The sequence below is a fragment of the Phymastichus coffea genome, unplaced genomic scaffold (assembly GCF_024137745.1).
Source record: "Phymastichus coffea isolate CEN01 unplaced genomic scaffold, Cenicafe_Pcof_1.1 PCOF00129, whole genome shotgun sequence".
Classification (NCBI taxonomy): domain Eukaryota; kingdom Metazoa; phylum Arthropoda; class Insecta; order Hymenoptera; family Eulophidae; genus Phymastichus; species Phymastichus coffea.
Window position 1 is genome coordinate 180,530 of NW_026706940.1, and position 20,552 is coordinate 201,081.

General features: G+C 41.1%; 1 protein-coding gene across 1 annotated transcript; it reads right to left on the bottom strand.

Annotated features, from left to right (window-relative positions):
- Window positions 1-337: 337 nt before the first annotated feature.
- Window positions 338-19,570, bottom strand: LOC131671576 (monocarboxylate transporter 13). Its single transcript, XM_058948084.1, has 6 exons — window positions 19,066-19,570; window positions 5,003-5,221; window positions 4,817-4,943; window positions 4,552-4,731; window positions 3,685-4,475; window positions 338-3,325 (listed from the first exon to the last, which is right to left on the bottom strand). The coding sequence occupies exons 1-6, from the start codon at window positions 19,208-19,210 to the stop codon at window positions 2,868-2,870; spliced, it is 1,920 nt and encodes a 639-aa protein (XP_058804067.1). The 5' UTR covers window positions 19,211-19,570; the 3' UTR covers window positions 338-2,867.
- Between the last annotated feature and the right edge of the window lie 982 nt (window positions 19,571-20,552).

Sequence of the window (20,552 nt, forward strand, 5' to 3'; positions counted from 1 at the left end):
GTTGACGCGTGATTCGACTGTAGCATGTGCCGACGACCCGTCCGCAAGCGCGCTACGGCCTTCTTGCCGTCGTCTTACGCGCTTACTCTTGCTCTTTCTCGCTCGCTCTTGCTCCGCACGACGCGATTTAGTTAATGGACTTACACGCTCTAAGCGCGCCCATAGGCAGAACAAGCCTCGAGGGAAAAGTATATTGCTTTTTTTCATTACCAAACTATTTTTACCGAAAAAAAACTTCAAAGTTTATTTTTGTAGGTCATTGTATTTAAAAAAATATTTTTGTCGGTTTCCGTTATAATATTGAGAAAATTAGAGTATTTGTGAAATAAAACAAGAATTCATTTTTCAGAATATAATTTTTTATTCACAAAAAAGATGTCAAAGTCGAGCGCACGACTCCCTTTCGTTTGCAACACTATTTGGCTCTTTTATTTCGGCACACTTTCATTTTCGTTTCAAATGTACACGGTAGATACATAATACTATATACGACGCGATAGCCAAATTTTACTTTACCTCTTCAAACTTATATATCTATGTATAATAGGGCTGTGGTGTTCGCGGTTCTACTTTTATACATCTTATATCGCATTACGAATACATACATTTATTTACAAGATTAATACGATGTTAGATATATATAGTAAAATTTAATCTTTTATGATTGTACTATGTATATTTATATACATTATTTTAATACATCTATAAGTACTTTCTTGTGTATGCAGTCAAAATATTGTGCAAGTTGTTATCGCGATCGTTTTATTCAATTATTTAAAATACCTTTGTAAGAAGTTTGTATAATATTCATGTATAAGGCAAGACAGTTTTTTTCTTTCAATAGCTCTGTAAAAAGGGCATCAACGCGTTCGAATTTGAGCATAAAACGATGAAGAGACACGAGTATATGTTTATCATTTTTTATAAAGTTGATAATTAATAGTTCTTAAGGTTCGTTTGCTACAACTTATTCGACGTCATAGTTTTTTACACAAAATAACCAAACCCGTTGCTTAAAACTAATAGTAGAAGATTACAAAAATGCTTTTCTAATAAATCTTCATCTTTAAATTCTCGTGTTTGTAAACATATAACTATTTATTTACAAAACTCTGCTTGAGAATTAAGCATTATTAATTGTAGTGTAAAAACTTCAATGTTTGTAGTTTTGATAAAATAAAAATAGCGTTATCAATTGCGCTTGTTCTTTGGCGTAGAGAATAAAACAAAGTCACAGTTAAAGAAAATTCAAAAACCTTAATTCGACATCTGTGCTTCACATGAAGTGACATTTAGTATTTAAACGTTTTAAATTGCGAATTTTTATTTAGTATATTTTCTTTGTCCAAGGTAATATCCTTAGTAGTATTTATTAGAAGAAAATACAATTGAAGACAGACTGCGTAATTAGATAGTTATCTACGGTGAAGAAAAATTATCATTGAAAAAATAAAAACATTAAGAATTCCTTTATATGATTATTATACTTTCGTTACTAAAGTTGTTTAAGCTATTTACACCTTTGAATTTAAAAAAAAAATTACTTAAGTTATTTTTAGTATGTATGTTTAATAACACTGGCGAAAATTATTCATGTATATGTATGTTCTTACACGTTACATATTATTTACTTTGACTAAGAATACGTGGCAGTGACGTCGGAAAGCATAAGCAAACATGGTAAAAAATCTACAAGAATATATAAAAAATATCTATTAATTTTATTTTATCAATTTACTCATATTAGTTGGCAAAACTTTGATATGATCAGCACAGTTTGTAGATTTTTTGTTTATGTTACTATTGTTTAGTGACCATTAAATGCCATATTACGCTCGTAATCAATCTCATCATAATTAGTGATAATTGTTAAAAAATAAAATCTTAAACCTCGATCTTTTTCCTATGAAAAATATTAATAAATGGTACAAATAAAATTATTACAACGTTGCAGTTTTTATTTTTCGAGTGCAAAAACTTTATGGTCTACTTAAAAATAAAAATAAAACGTAATAGTACACATTTAAAAATCAACAATAATCAAGACAGAGAAAAACTTAATCTGAATGTATATACTCAAAAAGGTTCCATTGCTGGTGTCAAAATAATATTTAAAAAAATGCCGACTGTCACTAATGAATTCCTAACAATAATATAATAATTAACATTATGAATAAATGGAAAGCACTATATATTCTCTTTTAAAATTACAGTATCTGCAGAATCAAAAATATAGCCATTTTAAACTTTTTTTTCTACAAGATACTTTCTTATAAGGGCATAATTCTTTTTCTATCACTCATAAAAATGTAAAAATCAATCTAAAAACTAGTAAGTTTTGTCGAAAAAAATTATTGACCTACTTTTGTTTCTGCCTGCTTGCTGAGATGCATATGTACGCAAACAAGTGGTAACCGAAACGTCCTTACCGCACGAGTTTATACAAATGACATTTCGCTCTCAATATTCTCTTCTATAGGAAGGACGTCAATTTCATCATATATATATATATATATTTAATTCTAAATGATTCACTATCTAACGTCAAGTAGTAAAATAGTCTCGTAAGCACGCAAGCTCACACAGCGTTATAGAAACATTATTAACACAGACGGTAGAAAAAGAAGATTCATTATCACACGCAGCTCACCCCATATAACGTAGCAAAAAACGAAACACATCGTTCGTACATGTTATTACATCACACTTCGTTCTTCCCATCATTAAACGTTGACGTGGTATATTGAGATGGTGCGTTCGCCCATTTCGATGTCCTTGTCATCGCCAGCGGGTCGCCAAGCGGTATCTTCCTCGATGGCCAACACTTCACCGTTATTCAACTGTATGGCTAAGTTCAGCGTAGTGTGCTAAATTTTTTCAGGCGCCTCAACTTGTCCAAGTGCGTTCGCTTTTGCCGCAGCTTCTTGACGCTTTCTAATAAATGGCACGAATCCCCAAAGTCCAGATCCCGCGATGAGGATGAAACCGAGGACAGTGAATATCGGACCCCATCCACCAATTGCATCGCCGATAGCACCACAAATCGGTGGTCCGATTAATTGAAGTACACCATTAACGAATAACGATATTCCGTAGGACGAAGTGAGCTTTTCCACACCTAACATGTCGGCCATTACTACTGCTGTCACCCCTACGTAGACTCCCGATGAGATGCCGAATAAACTGCAGTAAAATGCACACATGTAGAAACTTTTGGCAAGAGGTAGGATAGCCAATGATATGCCAGATAAGAAAAGACCTCCCACGAAGTACCAGTGCTTCGGCATTAGCTTTGTGTCCGACATTGCTGCTCCTCCGATTCTTCCTGAAATTTTAAATATTTATTAGAATTTTATTCTTCAAAAGGTCTGTAGCTTTGATTGCAATTATTGTATAATGTATCTGCAAATATAAATTGAAAAGTTGTGTGACGAAAGAAATGCAGAATTGAAAACACATATTCTCTCGAATAACTAACTTTTAAGCAGTTTGTTTCATTAGACTACGCGAATGCTAGACTATAACTATAAACAATAATCAGACGCGGACTTAATATTTTTCAAATTGGATTTGAATGAAGAGCAATTATTGAAAGAACGATTAAACCGAGGTAACGGGAGGTATTTGGTCGATAACGACATGAATTATTTTAAATATTGTTCACAAATTGTCGGAATAACTTACCAGTCAGATCGAAAAGCGAGATTGTTGAAAGCAGCAAAGAGCCTTCGTTCTGTGTAAAGCCCAACTCGGCGGCGTAGAGAGTGAGCACGATTACGAAATTAGTGTAACTGATGGCATTAGTCGAGTTGGAAATCAGAATAACTAAATACATAGGATCCTTAAGCAAGCTGCAGTCGAAGAATTTGTTAGCTAGTTTCTCTTGCTCATCTTCGCTTTTGGCCTGCTTCTCCGGCGACTTCCGAAACGTTGATGTGATGGCATTCAACGTTAAAGTGGATGCAAACTCGGGATTTATTGCCGTCAAGGTGCTTCCGTGATAAGGCGTGCTGATGTAATTGAACGAAGACGTACTCGGCGAAAGTGGCGGTGGTCGTGGACGTCGCCTCTCGGGTATTCCGTGTAAGGCTGGTGTACTGTGCATCTGACCAGCCATATCGCGCGGACCAACTGGCATGCTAATTTTACGCGTACGCGGCTGCGACGTTGGCTTGTAGTAATGTTCCAAGGCCGCACTCGATGCACTTTTTGGGACGATCGGTGGCGCACCTTTTGCCTCACCATTGCTACTCGACTGATTATCGCTACTCGGCGACAATAGAGGATTACGTTTCTCTTCTTCGGGACTTGTTACCGCAATGTCAACATCGGCCTCGGCTAACGGTTCCAGTGCTTCCTCCGTTGCTACATCTTTGAGTTTTTTCGAAGGAATCAGATGCTTTTCCACCGGCTCGTAGATCAAAGCGCACGCCCATACGTTCAGCGTCAGTGCACCCATTGTCAGAATCGTTACTCTAAAATCAGTGCATTAGATTATTTGTTCGAATTATGATTTTTAAACGATTGGAAAGTGAAAGAAAATATAAGTACCTTACTCCATAACTTTTTATCATTTGAACCATGACTGGAGGTAAAATAATTGATCCTAAGGCGCTGCCAGAAATGCAAAAACCATTTGCTAATCCTCGCAGTCGGACGAAATATGAAGTAACAATGTAAACCGTTGGGGGAAAAGCAAGACCAGCACCGATTCCCACAAAAATTCCATAACTGACAAAGAAAATTGACGAGTAAATGTAAGTTTTATAACAGCCAATACGGACGAAACTCATCAATATTGATGCTTCATACATACCTCACATACAAATATTCTATCGAAGTGGCAAAATAACTAATCATCATTCCAACTCCGGCGAAAGTACCGCCGATGAGGGTGACGGTACGATATGAATACCTCACCGAAAGTATACTTGACAGTGGCCCTGTATACAATGTTTATGTAAAATTGGTTCATTGTCATTAAGATAAACAGTGACGTTACCCAATGAACTGTAAAGGAAGTAGCACAGCGCAGGAATCCACGAACCCGATGTCGAATTGGCATTGTAAATAAGCAGGAATTCCTGATAAAGAATGCCAAACGATTTGATGCCGCCTGGAATGAGGAGATTCACCGTGATCGCCGCAATAAGCACGAGCCATCCCCAGCGACCGTCAGGCGGCACCATGTCTTCCATCGACATTTCTTTATTCTTCGCTTCTGAAAAACGTAAGAAGCAATGATTAACGTTATTTGTTGTTGTTCATATACGGTCATTTTATTCAAGTTCAAAGTCGGTCTTGTCTATTTCCTTTAGATGAATGCTATTGATTATCCTCCATTTCAGCTATTTATTCAATTTTACTGAAATAATTATTCATATTATCATTCAACCGATTCGACTAGTACAAAAAGCTTGTTGTTAGTGATCGTAGTACAGAACTGTATTTTTAGTTCCCGTTAATTTTTCACAGCCAACATTAAACTTCGTATCTATATTTAAGTAATATTAGTGAATGCAGTCTCATTCGCTCGTAATAGTATCATATTTCTGCGTTCTTCCGATTTACTTTTTATTTATGTCGAAATGCTAAAAATTTATATTAAATGTCAAGTTCTCGAAAAGAAGAAGATCGAATTCACGTTGCTTTTAGTGCGATTTACGTCGCTGTTATCGGCTCGAAGAAAAAAAGGAGTGCGAATTGACGTTGGCGCGCGCCCATTTCAGCGTGCAAACGTCCCTGACAAACGAAACTGCACGGATAAAAGATAAAAACAAGATGAAAGGGACCGCCAGATATGAATTCCCTCCAAAAGGCATCAAATAGATGCGGGTAGAATCATTCCAAGAAGAAGAAGCAATTGCAGACATCGCCATCATCATTTGAGCGGAGAGCAGGGCAATTACAGTCATCTGCACCCGCGCGCGCCTTCAAATTGATTCGCGCGGTAATGCGTCTTCATTATTCAGGTCGGCCGCGCGTACGAAGCCGGGGAAATAAATAAAAGCGCGTCGTCCAATTGAGCTGCCGCTGATGCAGGCAGTTTCCATCAATTTGACCGTCTCTCGCTCCACAATTGGACGACGGACATTCGGCATACGGCACATTTCGGGGACTGTTAGATCATCGCCCGATGGCTGTTGTTTTCCTCTCGACTGTTGCCTCTGCCAACCTGTCGACCGTATCTGCCTGCTTGCTACGTCAACTAGTGTAGCATAGCAATGGCATCGAACTCGACGAATTGCGACTGGGACAGTATTGATATTGAAATGGAAAAACACCGAAAGCTCGTGATCGCCCGCTGGCCGCACATTTGGATCATGATCGTTGTAGTACAAATAATAATTGCGAGGCACTTTCCAGTAATAGCATCGACTTAAGAAACAACACGTTTATTATCATCATGTACGTATGTTTTCACAAATATTTGATTTCGCTACGCGCCCGGCAAAACATTTTAGTCGCAATCCGTATACCCCGAAAGTAATTTCAGCGAGCGCGTGTCAATTGTACGAGCGAAAAACCGCATCGACATCCACGGTGAATTCACCGCTCTTGCAAGCGTTCAGCAAAGCAGCGCTGCTAAACAGCAGAGCGATGCTCATGTAAACGATGCTTTGAGTAGCAGCCCACAAGCACTCAAAGAATTCGTCGTAGAGTAGCCAGCCGGCATAAGCCATTGCAATAGTGAGAGCCACGAAGATGATCAGTCTTACGAGGCATTTGATCGCGCGAGCTCCGCGACGTACAAGTCCAGGTCGAGGTGTTTGTTGAGGACTCCGCGTGGACTCGAGAGCCTGGCACGAGGCGCACAGGTGACGTTTTGACACTTGGACGTCTGTGGATGGAAGCGGAGGCAGAGAGTCTTTGATTATTTAGACGGTTTCGGGTCAGATCGATATCCAGATGATATCCAGATCACGCAGCACGGCAATATTTGTTTACGCACCGGTTGTAACAGTCTGTTCTTACGCTCGTTTTTAGTAACAATTGTCGTGCTTCGCAGTCATCATTTATAGTTTATTCAAGCAACGTCTTTATTACATAAACACCAATGAAAACAAACAAGTTATGCCTGTTATCGGAAGCTCACATTACACAGAAGAGCAGGGTCGCGTAAGACGTTTACTTAAATTTTCGAACGAAATCCCTGTCGACTTCGTACGGAGTCATGCGCTGATCGCACTTACAAATATCCGGACGAGGCTTCTCCACGCGTTTATTTTTCAGCTTTTGATCGCGCGTGCACACACATACGATAATGCGGTAATATTGCGCCGAAGTGCAATTCAAAGGATCAACTCAAATCTGTCGCGAGACAGTAGTAAGCTGCGTATCTGTCACGACCACCTGCGTCAATTTAAGCTCTCGTTCAAGCGGCGATAGGTACGGGCGATCTGGAGACCTTTCGTTTCTAAGGCTTTTTCGATACTCTATTTTGACTGCACGTTGCGCGCGCAACCGTTTAATCACCGTCCTCGAACGATAATACATTACTATCTAACGGCTATGTCAGCATTAAAAGGCAACGCCAACGCAAACGCAGCACGAAACACAATACACCATCATCGTGCATCTCGTAAACAAGTCCGAGCTTAATAAAACCAAATCTATTTATCGCTGGTCGTAAGCCGATCTTGAAAGAGCTCTTGGGTAACCCGCCGCTCGGCTATTTATCGTCAAATAAAGGACGCGTAAGCGCGACAGAGCAAGAAAACTCAACTCATCGTCTAGTGGGTGGTAGCTTCGCAACCTCACGCGTGGCACTTCGTCCAATTTTCGGCCGTCATTCGCATGCCACGGCGTAGTTAGCCTCCTTTCTCGTTGACCGAAGATAATAGACTGCTTTTCTTTTTTTTTCCCATTCGTAATTCACACTTGTAGCAATTTGAAACGGCGGTCGATATAGGTTATAACGCATCTTAATCGTTCACACGAACGAGCATCAGTGCGAGTGTAATACTTAGTCGTCCTCGCTTGCGAGCAACCGAAGACTGACGCTATAACTCTCTTATCTGATGGCGGCGGGTTTGTGCGCGAAGACAACCATTGAAAGTGTCACGTCGTTGCATTTGCGCGAGCACCAGCTGATATTTTGCTACGTCAATTCGCGATCACTTCGCGTGTGACAAACATATTTTCAGCGAGGACACACACGCTTGTGAAAAGCAAATGAAAATTCGTTGGTTTCGTGCGTCTGGCGCGACGAATGACTGATGACTGATAACCGTCTAACCGACCTTCGGAAGTGAAATCACCCAGACGCACAGCAGCTGCGAACGTTATATATTCATTTTCAACGGAACTTGGTATTATTATTAAAAGCGTGACGAATGTAATATTCGATGAACGTGCCATTCACCGAGAGATAGCAAAGATAATATTTTGTAGAAAGAGTCTATTTGTCGCATGAGATCGCAAATGTGTTATTTTATTTAAATTGAAAAACCTTGAATAAAAAAAAAGAGAATTTTTTCTTATTTATTAATTTTTTTTGGCAGGTCTCTTTCACAAAAAACTATCTTTAATTGTTTGCCAACTCAATTATCTGCTGACTCATAATTTCTTTTTGGAAAAGAAAACTTTGTGTTCAAAGTTAATTTATTAACTAGAACAGAAACAGAAGCTTTTTTCATCGTTTGACTCATCGTTTTACGCTCGGTCGGTAAACAACGCAAAAGATTGCCCAATGTCTAAATCATGCCTTCGGTTCATCCACGGAAATGCCGTCAACGCAGATAACACAGACGTATTTTCCGGTGGTGCGTGCAGCTGCGCTGCATCTTTTAGTTTTGTCGGCAGAGGAATCGGTATTATTTCTTTTTTTACACGAGGAGTGGAAAAATTTCAGTTGGCAAGCGGAAACTGACGCACGCTGTTTTAATATTTTTGTGTAAGAGTGTCGGCGGTAAATTTATCGGTTTCAATTTCCAAAAATTTGTTTGACTTTACGGATTTCCAATTTACAAGGAAGCGTAGAATTTGTCCTCTACGTTTTTACGAAATACATTGAGGAGCGTTATCTAATGTAAGTTAATTATACTATCAAACATCCATTATGATATTCTATGCTTAGAACGAATTTCCAGAAAAAAGAATTCTTTGAACACCACTAATTCCTGTAAAAACAAGGCCCTCGCTCACGCATCGAGTTGACACTGTGCAAATATCATTATTTTTAGCCAATCCCATGTATACCAGACTTCGTTAGGCTAATGTGATAAACTGTTCTTACATTACTACAAACTTTTGAAGAATTTTAGCCCCCCCCCCCTCTCTTTCAAAAGGAAAAGAAGACTCTTTTCATATAAAACATCATAAATTCAACTCTAACAGATCTGGTCTGACATGACCTACATACGAGCTATGAAAACTCGTTAACTCTTCATGTCGTGCAAAAAAAATCTGTCAGATTTTTACACATCTTGATCTATAAAGTTATAGGCTTTTATCGGCAATTTTATTTTCCCAAGCGAATCGTCTTTAACGAGTGAGGCGGCAATCATTGAAAGCAGTCCGCGTCGAGTAATTATTAGATTGCAGCAGACTGCGAAGACAAACAAAACGAAACGAAAACAGAATGGAACAGCGTTGTTGATGAAACGTTTGACCCTCTTCTGACGCACAGCCGGTAATTGAAAGAAAAAGGAGTTTAGGCTGTTTTCGTGTAGAGTGGCTTTAATTCACTTGGCTCATCTTCCATCAGGCCGATTGTCTCGCGACTGCACGGAAATTCGTTGTTTTACATTTCATGAACCAGACGCTCTCACAAATAAAGCTGCGCAGCGCGAGATGTCTCGACGTTACTTAACTACGGAGTTGGAAATTTGTCGACGTCGACTATAAAAGATAATGAAAATCAAGCGAGTCTTTAATTTTCATCGTACTCGCGTACACGATCGCCTATAATTTTCATCTCGCACGCAATGCCGCTAAAGGTATTCAAGTCCGCTCATAAATTGCAGCTACCTACGTACGACGATCAATAAAGAATGCATCACCAGGCTCAAGTATAATTTTTCTATTTCCCTTTGACACAGTCGAGGCAGAGTTCGTCAACCCCTCGCACAACTTTTTTCCCCGGCGTGTTGTGCCGCGCAAACGAACGAGGAAGCGTCACGCTAGGGAAAAGTGCGCGTCTTAATGAACAGCGGTTTACGTAACTATATCTATCTTTTAAGCTTGACCCTCCCTTATATACATTGTTTTGCCTCGACCCATTTCTCTCTTTCGCGAGTGCGATATCGTTGCGTCACTCGCAGTTATACACGGAGCCCCAATTTCTTGGAATTGCCCGTGAGCTTTTCCGCAGCACTCTGCAAAAACGTCGAGCCAGTCTAGTTGAAATCGTGGACGTAACCCGCTGCGATCGATAAAAGGCCACAGTAGGCAAACGACAAACAAAATTCCCGCTGTCCTCTAATGGCTCGCGCTTGTGTCGAAGTCGCGGTGAAAATGAAAACTAGAGTGGGCATTCAACCGTCGATTTTCCGTGAATTGCATTGTACCCGACACGGCGATCTTACCTTGAGCAAGACAAATCTTCCGTCAAGACAGGCTGACTTTCCGGGTATTTCTCTTTCTTTCTCGAAAATAGGCGTCCGATTGGCAGCTCTTGGTTCATACTTTCTCCCGGGGATTTTACATTCGAGTTAGCCGCGTTGGAAAAATTTTTCCTGGCGATTCGCAAGCCTTAATTAAGTTTCGTTCGTAAAAAGACAATTTTCTTTTATTGCATTGAAAGAAAAAACTTTGACGAAATAAATGTCGCAGATGAGTTACCGCGCCTCGGAGCCCACACGCACGAACTGCTGTTGAATTATTGATCGACCTGGCTAATTGAAGTCAGCCAAAGCCTGCTATATATAGATCAATAAACAAATTTCCTTTGCACTCCTCGGGTTTTGTTGTTTTCAATATACGCCTGCGTCACGTAGTCAAGTAACCGTATTCAGAAACCAAAACCTAACTTCGATCAAGGCCGCAAAGCCTTTGTAGGGAGCTTCGACAATCACAGCGCGAAGAAAAGAAAAGGAAAAGCTCAATCACAGATCGAAAGTGAGAGTCACGCGCGTGCGAAGTAAGGTCATGATCGTGCCGCAACGACGCGGCACACACGTGCGCGGCCGCGCGAGCAGACAGAGGATAAGGAAAAATAAGCCAGAGGAACAGGAGAGCGCGTACGACTCGTGCGTTTGTTGCATTAGCAGATTTGCAGCGCGGGAGCGCGCGGCGCACGTGTGGACGGCACGTTTCTGGCCGCAGGCAATGCGTGCGAGCGCTCGCCGCGCTCGGAATCTAATAGACCGAAAACAGGTCGAACGCGCATTAACCGTTTTCTCTTTCTCGCTGCGTGTCTCGTTGATCGGCTGATTGGTTTATTCGGTGCGTTTCGAATCTTTCGTTTCTCTTTCTTTTTCATTGGAATGTTACAGCTTGAATATTCACCCGAGAACGTTCGCGTGTTTCTTCTTTTCTTTTTTTATCGACGGAGCGACACACGTTGGCAGTATTCAACTTTTGATTTTTTTCTCTCTCCTTTTCATAATAGCGATCGGTAAAAAACGAGAGCACGCGTGCGCGCAAGCTCAGTCTGGTTCTTCGATATCTCGTTTTTACGAATGCACAGCTTCTCATGTTTTTTTTTTAAGTTTCGGCGCATACGCGCAGAAAAGTTCAATAACGACGAAGTTGTCGAACGAAATCTATATCACAATGCAAATAAATGTGCTTTTAGTGGCCGCGCAAACGAGTCAGACGTCGTATTTGGCACGATTTTGCGAAAGCGCTGTTGTCGATTTATATGGGGGAGATTTTCTCAACGTACATAGCAAGAGAGACGAGTCGCTCGAGCCACGTGCACTTTCTATATTTTCGATGCGTGTTCCCTCCGATGAATTTTTACCACGCAGATGTCTTTATTGTGTCATGAGTATTATTGCTTTGCGCGTCTGTGAATGCGCTATCGTTTCTGTTTCTCTGCCTTGTTAGAACGTCAACAACACTCTGACTGCGAGTTTGTAAATTGTCTTGTGTTTAGAGAGCTATAAAAATATATAATTTTTAAAATCTCAGCTTTTCCTCTTCAGGGTTAAGCCTGGGTATTAGAATACTGAACTTAAATAACAAATTACCGTAAACATATTAGCAAAGTGAGACACGCGAGTTATTGCAGAATCTTAACGAAATATCCATTCACGAATGATGAAATAATGAGCGACTATTTCGTCGTGTACCTACGTGCAAAAACTCAACCAATAATTACGCATACTGATGCACTTTCAAAGTATACGAAGGAGAAGAAAAAAAAAAAGAAAAAAATAAAAACGAGAAAGGTTGTGTACAATTAGCTGATGATAAATGTATATACGACGCATGAAGGAGTATAGTTAAACATTGGTTATTAGTCTTGAGATCGATTAGACGAATGCGAACGTTAATTATGACAGAATCAAGTGCTGCTGCAATAGCGAATGAAATGAGTCACTCGGAGTGTAGCCATTAATCTTATCTATCCAACATTTTTTTTATTAAGAATTTTAATTTTCTCGGTATTTAATGAGCCACATTTCAGAATGGAATTCTCGGTTAGGAATAAACTGGCGCAGCGACGGCAGATGCCTCAAAAGCGATGTTGAATACGCTCCATTTTTCGATCACACGTGTCCGATATATCTATGACTTTTTCCCGTCTGTCGGCCTTGTCTGTTCGTTTGGTCGATGAGTCATCGTTGGCCGCGGCGCCTCGGATCATCGGCCCTTTTTCTATCCCTCTCTCGCTCGTCTCTTATCGCTCATTCGAGGCTTCTTCTTCCCATCATTATTTCGACCAACCATAGTCACACGCCGTCTGGGAATATTACTATTTTACGTTGAAAGCTGTTCGTGGAAAGTTTTTTCTTTCCTGCTGCGAGGTGGTTCGATAGTGCTTTGAATGACGATGAGAATGGATAGCTCGTACGAAGCTTCTTTTTACTTCGCCAGCGTGAACTCTTTTTAATTTCTACTAACAATTTTTGTCGAACGGTTTATCTTTTGAAGTGGTGGGATTTTACGAAATTTATCATCGAATTATTTTGTTTTGTTGAAACTATGCTGTTATCAAATCAAATTTGTGCCGTGGATTTTTCTTACTACTTATAAATAAATATCAGACTCAGCTATATCATGTCAATAAATTACGTTATTTACGTATTTCGGCAAAGCTGGCTTAGTAAAACACTTTCATATAGTCTAGACGTCTTGCTCAACAAGCTTGTGTATCATACTATTATTGTTAGTTTGAAAAGTATATATTATTTTTCCATACGCGTAAAATTTCAATCAGTTTTAGCGAAATTTCAAGCTCAATACATGAAAATGTATTATAAACATTCGGTGTTTCGCAGCTAACTTAACAATTATTGAGAAACAATTTTTTTTAATAGAAGATCCATTTAACAAATTACTTGCTACTATACACATATAAAATGTTGCTTCCTTTAAAGAGTTCATCAGTGTCAAATAACAAGCATTTCAATTCACAGCACCGAATTAATCACTGAACAAATTTACGAGTAATTAGTGAAGGAAGAATAATTATACCACTCCGACACAAGCACGAATTTCATTCGAATACCAACATCAACTACTAAGTTCACCGTCAGCTTATAACATTTCCCTACTTCACAGCTCCATCGTAACGAAAACAAATGTCGCTTGCAATTCTTCTTTGAATGGAAATACAAGGCAAAAAGATACAGACCTTTCCAGAATAACGTGGAAAAATGCAGAGGCGACAATCGTAAGCCAACTGCGTTCACTTCCCGTAGAAAATCTAATTTCAGTCGCTTTTCCATCCAGCGACGTCGTCCTCGGTCTAACACGGGTTCACACACACCTGGCTTGATTGATCAATCGTTTATCGAGATTGAAAGCTCGCGGAAAACCATGGATTTACGCAGAAACGAGGATAAACTCTATTTGGAAAGGTTTTCTTTTGCGACTCATCGAATAAACGCGCTCTCTTGTTTGAAATCCGTTCATTACTCCGAATTGCGCGTAGCGGAAGTTTGATTTATTCCTGTGAAAATGCGCCTCGCGCAGCTGCCCACTTTAATCAACAGCTCGTTTCGGCTAAATTAAAAATAAATCAGTCAAAATGACGAATGTGAGACACCTATCTTTACCGTCAGTTGGCTGAATGCGATTGTAAGCTCGGTCGAACCGGTATCCGCATCCGTCGTCGAGCGTTCGTAAGAAAATTGACACATCTTTTACATTCCGATCAATTGAAAGTCCATTTTACGGCTAATCAGCTCACAAACGTCGGCTGTTTTCTCTCCTATTGAACCATTACGCGAGCAGCGCTCGCGCGCGCGCGCAGTAAAAAGTTGTCCAGTTGCGACTCGACATGTCAAGTTTATCAATGGACCGTCTCGATTTTAAATGCAACTCAATCTCTGTTTTCCCCTGCATTTATGAATAAATATTTATTTCACAAATAGTTTTTGGTGTTGAGTTTCCTCATACACTAAAAAATACACGGCGCTTTTCTTTTTATTTTTGCAAGCCATAAAAGTGCGAAACTGGATATTTCCAGTCTGCGAGTGTACCCGTACACGGATGAACACCTGTTTGATTCATCAACCACCTAATTGCAAATGAAACAGCAAAATTTCGTGTTAAACGAAGAATCCAAAACAAAAAGTCAAGCACAAGAGAGCACTGAAAATAATACGTTATGCATACAGAAACTTCAACACGAGTACGGGTGCATTGCACTTCGCGTTTATATATCTCGTGACAAGGCGAAATGAAGCTTCGGTTGAATTTCTTACACGCTAGCCGGTTGTTTTACCACGATCGATTTTTTTTTTGCACGTGCGTGCTTTTAATAGAACCGCCGCGCGCGGAAAAGTTGGCGCGGTTTTTACAGGTGTGCGAACAGTGAATTTCACATGCCCTCTTGGGGGATGCACTTTTCATCGAGGTCACTTCGCAGGGGCATTTCAAGTAGCTTATACGTTCTTTTCTGTTTAAGAAATATTAATGCTGTGCTGTATTTTTTGTGCTTTCGTGATAATTTTTTTCGAGGTCAAATGAATATCAATATTATTGATTCCGTGAACGCTTCCTTACTATGACGGACATTTTAGAATGTGATGAGAGATGGTGAAACTTGAAATTGTTATGCACCTTGGAAGCTTGAAAGCACTCTAGATAAAATTAATATTAGCCTTATGAAAACTTTCTAGCTACATATTGAAAAGCAACTTTTGTATAAGGTTTTCGCTCAAGAAATTTAATTAAGTTTCCAAAAAAAAATTTCGTTGCACGGTATACGGAATAACTTTAAATACTTAAATTATACGTCGCAGAGGAATTTCAAGGTTTTCTCAAAGTTTGAGTTTCAGCAAAAAACGTTTTGTGCATAAATGAACGAAGGGCATACGATGAGCAAATAAATCCATTCTAATAATCAGCAGTAAAAATTGATTTGCAAAAAACCAATAAAATTGTTTGTCAAAAGTAGAACAGCACATTTCCAACGATTTCCAAGCTATGACATTTCCTCTATCATCAAGTTTTATACAGAACGAGCTACTGAACAATGATGGTGTACCATTTTATTACTCGTCTTAATACAGGACTCATCCTTTGAAGTTTTCTCTCGCGTAAAGTACAAAGAAGCATATAAAGAAGGCAATTTCAACAGAAGTCTTCACGGCAGTTTGAACACCATTCATAAATAACCGTGAAAACCTTCAAGGTGACTGCTATTTGATCATAAAGCGCGTTCCTTTTGAAAAGTATCTCCGATTCTTAAAAGACAAAAACTTATAAAAACTGATTCGCCAAAAGTAAGAAAAGTAAGAGCTTTGGTAGTGAGAAACGATCGAGAAATTTGTAGTCTCGCTTAAAAAAGCTTTTGATATACGAAATGTCATTAAAAATTTTATTTCTATCTGCTTAAGTTTTCAAGGCAAGTGTATCTCTGTCGAAGCACGCTTCCATGAGCTTATATTGACAATGGTTATAGAGCCCCATCATTGTATTAAAGATTATAAGTATGTTCATTCATACGAGCGCAAGAATAGAAATGAGCGCACGTCTTAAGTCGATAGAGATGCATCACGTTACATAATAAACGTTCATTGAGCGCGACGAACTCACAGAACAGATATGTCTATTGTTTCTCACGAGGGATGACGCGTCATCAGTGGGGGCTCGTCCAAGTTCACGTCTTTGGCTTCTTCTTCTTCGTTGTTGTTTTTTTTTTATTATTATTATCGCTGACATACGTGTGACAACACACGCGCGCGAGAAAGAAAAATACACTTCATAATGTTTTGACGTAAAGATTTCAAGCTTGCGCTAGAATTGCGGTAGTTACGCTTATTTTTTTTCGTAAATTTGTTGATATTTTTCGCTGTTCATTATAGTGACAAGAAATATATTAGGCCGATTATAACTAATAGGTGTCTAAATGATTATTAAAGTTATTTTGTCATTACTCGAACGAGGCTCTTATCGCGAAATTGTAATTCGCGTAATATTTTGTTATTGCCACAGATCGAACGATTTGTTCGATCGTCACTTTCAATTAAAATTATCAATCTTGTCTACGTTATCTCGGCCGAATTTTCTTCAGCAAAGGTGAGCGAAATACTACTTTCAATGCTGCTGTGTCGTTGGAAATTCAAACGCTAAGCAGTGCGATACACGTCTATTTCTATCTTTACAGGAGCTCATGGTCTTCTTTCTCGTAATATTCTAAAACTAGCGAAACGTCACGTTACGTATTTCGCTGTATCGATAAAAGGAGTGGATAAAAAAAAGAGAAAAGTGACGTCGATAATTAATTCGCACTGCAGGCGATGAATTTCAATGAAGCGCACTCAACGAGCTTGTTGATCTAAAAAACCGAATGAATTTGTCAAGATAGCTCTGTTGGCTCTGCAGAGTGGCAAAGTGACGATGTAGTATTTTAACCAATTCATTATGCAAGAAATGAGACGTATACAAGCTCGTACTGCCCGGTTACGGCAAACTCTCGGCAATTACTCAATGTGCGCGGACATCGCGCGATATACTAAATTTTGTTTTTCTTGACATCTACGACGCGTAGACGTTTTTTTTTTTCGTTCTCGAGTATCGCCGAGATTGCGCTTATCACGCGTCATGGCTGAGCGACCGCTTATTAATTGTTCGTCGATTGTTTTCTGCGCAATTTGTTCACTTTCGGGGCGTCAACGTGAATATGTTTCCCGGGAATTGGCGTGAAGTGAACAGCGGCGTCCAAGGCGAAATTCAGTTGGGCGTGTGAACTTGACGCTCCCGTGGCGATTGCAAAGCTCTTCACAAGTAGCTCAATTATGTCAACAGTCGAGTGACGCTCTCTTGTGATTAATCTGTTTGATCAGACAACATTGTACTGAAGTAATTGAAGTTTTAATCGAACTTCAATGAAAGCCGACAGCTCGAGCCGATATAACAAATATAATTATTTGTTTTCAAGCCTGTCGCTCGGTCCGCTATCTAAATCGACGAGTCGTAAAGTCGAGAAAAAGAGAGCCAAACGAATCCTGAAGAATCTCGTATCGGCGTGCGGCGTGTCGTTCGCGTAAAAGAGAGAAGCAGACCCACTCGAGTAATCTCGCGGAGGCAAACACACTCGTCGCTTGTTCAGCGGCTCACGCAGATAAAAAGCCGCGCGACGCGCAAGTATATAAAAGCTAACGATCGACGTTGCTGCTCTATGTAAACATGAATATCTTGCTGTCAGTACCTTCTGTACGAAGTTTTTGGCGAGATCAAATACGAAACTTCGACGCATGCCTATATATGTAATAAACTTAGTAGTCGTCGCGTTAATAATATTAAGACTCGAGAGTCACGGTGTCGAGCGAAACATAACACAGTCGCGTGGCCGACATAATCAGCCGCCCTCCAAAGTTAAATAGATCATCGGCTGGCACCTTGCCAACATGTCAACCAAACAAAGTTCAAGCTTCTGATCTATTATATGCTTCCGAAAATAGCATGACGCACGAGAAACGTGGGCGTTTTGAGAATTCCGCGCGCGCGAGCGCCTCGCCGGCTAAAATGAAAATTGATCCGCTCCACGCGACACGCGCGCACGCTGCTCCGCGAGTCGACGGGAGGCTTCATCTCGGACGCAGGCTCGGCGATTCGATTGCACGTCGCGAAAGCTGACCAGGCCGAATCTATAGTTCGCCACAATAACAATCACAGCGAGGGGACTACGGCCAACGCGCAGTTCGCGCGAACGAAATCGCGACGGGCATTGCTTAGGTCAAGATCTGGCCTATCGCGCGCGGAAATCCACCTAGCGCAGATGTTTCGTCGCCGTGAGCCCGCAATCCGCAGCCTTGGAGCGTTTGCTGGGCATTCGAGGTGTTGCGATAGGAAGCAAAAAAAATGCACAAAAACAAAGAGAGAAAAACGCTCCGTGTTCCGTGTTCGTCGGCTCGTCGACGACTTTTAAGCTTTCGCGGCGCACATGCTCGTGGTCTTCTTTCTCGTTCGTCGACTGATGACGCAAACCGTGATTTTCTGATCGCCGAGGCTCCCGCGCGCTCTCCGAGATTGAATTGCGAAGCCAGCGCAGCCCGAGCTTCCGCGCCGTTGCTGAATTAAAGATCAGCCTGACCTCCAGCGATACGAGGTGCGCTCTTTTCCGTTACTTCCTACGCGTGTTTCGCCTCGAGCGGCGACAGCGGAACTTTTCCAGCGAGTCGCCATTCGGTATAGACGCGCATCGGTCGCTGTTTCAAGCAAGAGTCGAGTACAGTTGGCTAGTGCTGGGGAAACGTCCATTGACTAAATGTCGGCCGCGCGCTTTACATGTCCGCACCGTGACAATCGATATTCGCTACGTGCACAAACACACCGTGACCGCGCGCGCTAAGCGCTGCGTATTAAAACGCCCGTGACAGGCTGAAAACAGCGCGCACTATTGTTCGCCAGACGACTGGACGGCGATAAAAGTGGCAAGCGTCGAAATAGAAAAGAACGAGCTCGATAGCAAGAAGCTCGTCCCCACGCCCGTGCACTCACCTCGTTTGGCAGTCCCATTGGCACGTTTCTTCTTGCCATTGAGGGCAGCGGCATTATTGGGCTTGACAAGCCGGTAATCACCCTTGGTTCTGTCCTCGCCGAACTTGATGTTGATGCCATTGTCTTCTCCCTTGTCATGCATCATCTTGGCGTCCTCTCTCGCTCTCTCAGTACACAAGGTAGCAGCAGCAATGACAGTAGCGGGTACTCATGCAGCCAATGACGAAGCGAAACAAAGACGCTCAAAAAGCTCTAGGAGTTTGAACTTGTTGCTGTGAATCGCCGGCGGCCGGTTGGCCCCCAAGCTGGCAGAGTTCTGGAACGGCACATATAGACAACTCGCAGAGAGCCCTTTCCTAACCTCGCTCGCGTGCTCTTTGCTTCCTCTCTCTCTCTCTCTCTCTCTCTCTCTCTCTTGCTTTCACAATTGCAAGCTCGCTCGCTCGCCCCCCAGCGACGATATCTCGCGCTGTCCCGAAAAACTAAAGCGCATGCACACTCGACAGCGAGCGTAACGCGACTGAGAGCGATCAGCTGGTGTAACACACGTACGTCCCACACAACTCTCATTCTCTCTCTCCCCACCCCCGCCTGGCGCATGCGTTTATACCTGCGCCGACGCACACTTGGCGCTCTCCTTGCTCAAACACGCGCCATTCGATCATCTTTGTTTGTCTCCCTCTCTCTCTCTCTCTCTCCCTCCCTCTCTTTGTCGTGAGGCTAGAAAGGTAGGTAGACAAAAAAATTAACACGAAAAAAGAGCGAGTAGGAAAAGACCTGAATTTTTCGTTTGTTGCAACATGATTTCTTTTTTACGTCCCGTCGCTTGGAAATTTTTGGTACCGGACTGATTGGATTTGGCCTGAACTAACGAATGAACGAATTTCATTCTCGATTTCTATTTAAAATTACTATTATTACAAGTAGTAATCGTTTGATTTTCGCTAAATTATTTTACTAACAGCCCATCAAATGAATTTTCTACGTTGATTTTGCTCGACGCGATTTTCGTACAACCAATTGATTTTTTGTCATTGCCAAAATGCAAAAGCCAATGAACCTTCACTTCCTCATGCTGGCTGTACGTTTACACGGAGAAATTTCAAATTTATGTTACGAGTGAAGACTTGAATGAACAAAAGGATATTCACCAATACTCAGACATTTGATATTTTCATTTGAAAAGGAGTATAATCGACCATCGACACTTATCGTCTCGATTTCAACATCGAGCAAATAACACTACTCTCAAATATTACAAATATTAAACGAATCGTGGGGCTCTGTCATTCAACTCAGCCTGACATACATATTGTTTACTCCTCGTTACAATATCTTAACGAGCAAACAATATTCTCTCTGGACGATAACGCTGCTAATGTCATCCACCTCGCCGATGAAAAATCATCCACGAAAAAGCTTGATGATCGGAGCTGTGCAGTCCCTGAAGGAATCCAAGGTGAAGACGTGCGCCGAATTGCCGAGGA

Coding starts and splice junctions, on each gene's coding strand:
- LOC131671576 (XM_058948084.1), bottom strand. CDS start 19,210: ATGATGCATGACAAGGGAGAAGACAATGGCATCAACATCAAGTTCGGC. Junction 4,732..4,816: donor ATAGAATATTTGTATGTGAG/GTATGTATGAAG, acceptor TTTCTTTGTCAG/TTATGGAATTTTTGTGGGAA. Junction 3,326..3,684: donor CTCGCTTTTCGATCTGACTG/GTAAGTTATTCC, acceptor TTAAAATTTCAG/GAAGAATCGGAGGAGCAGCA.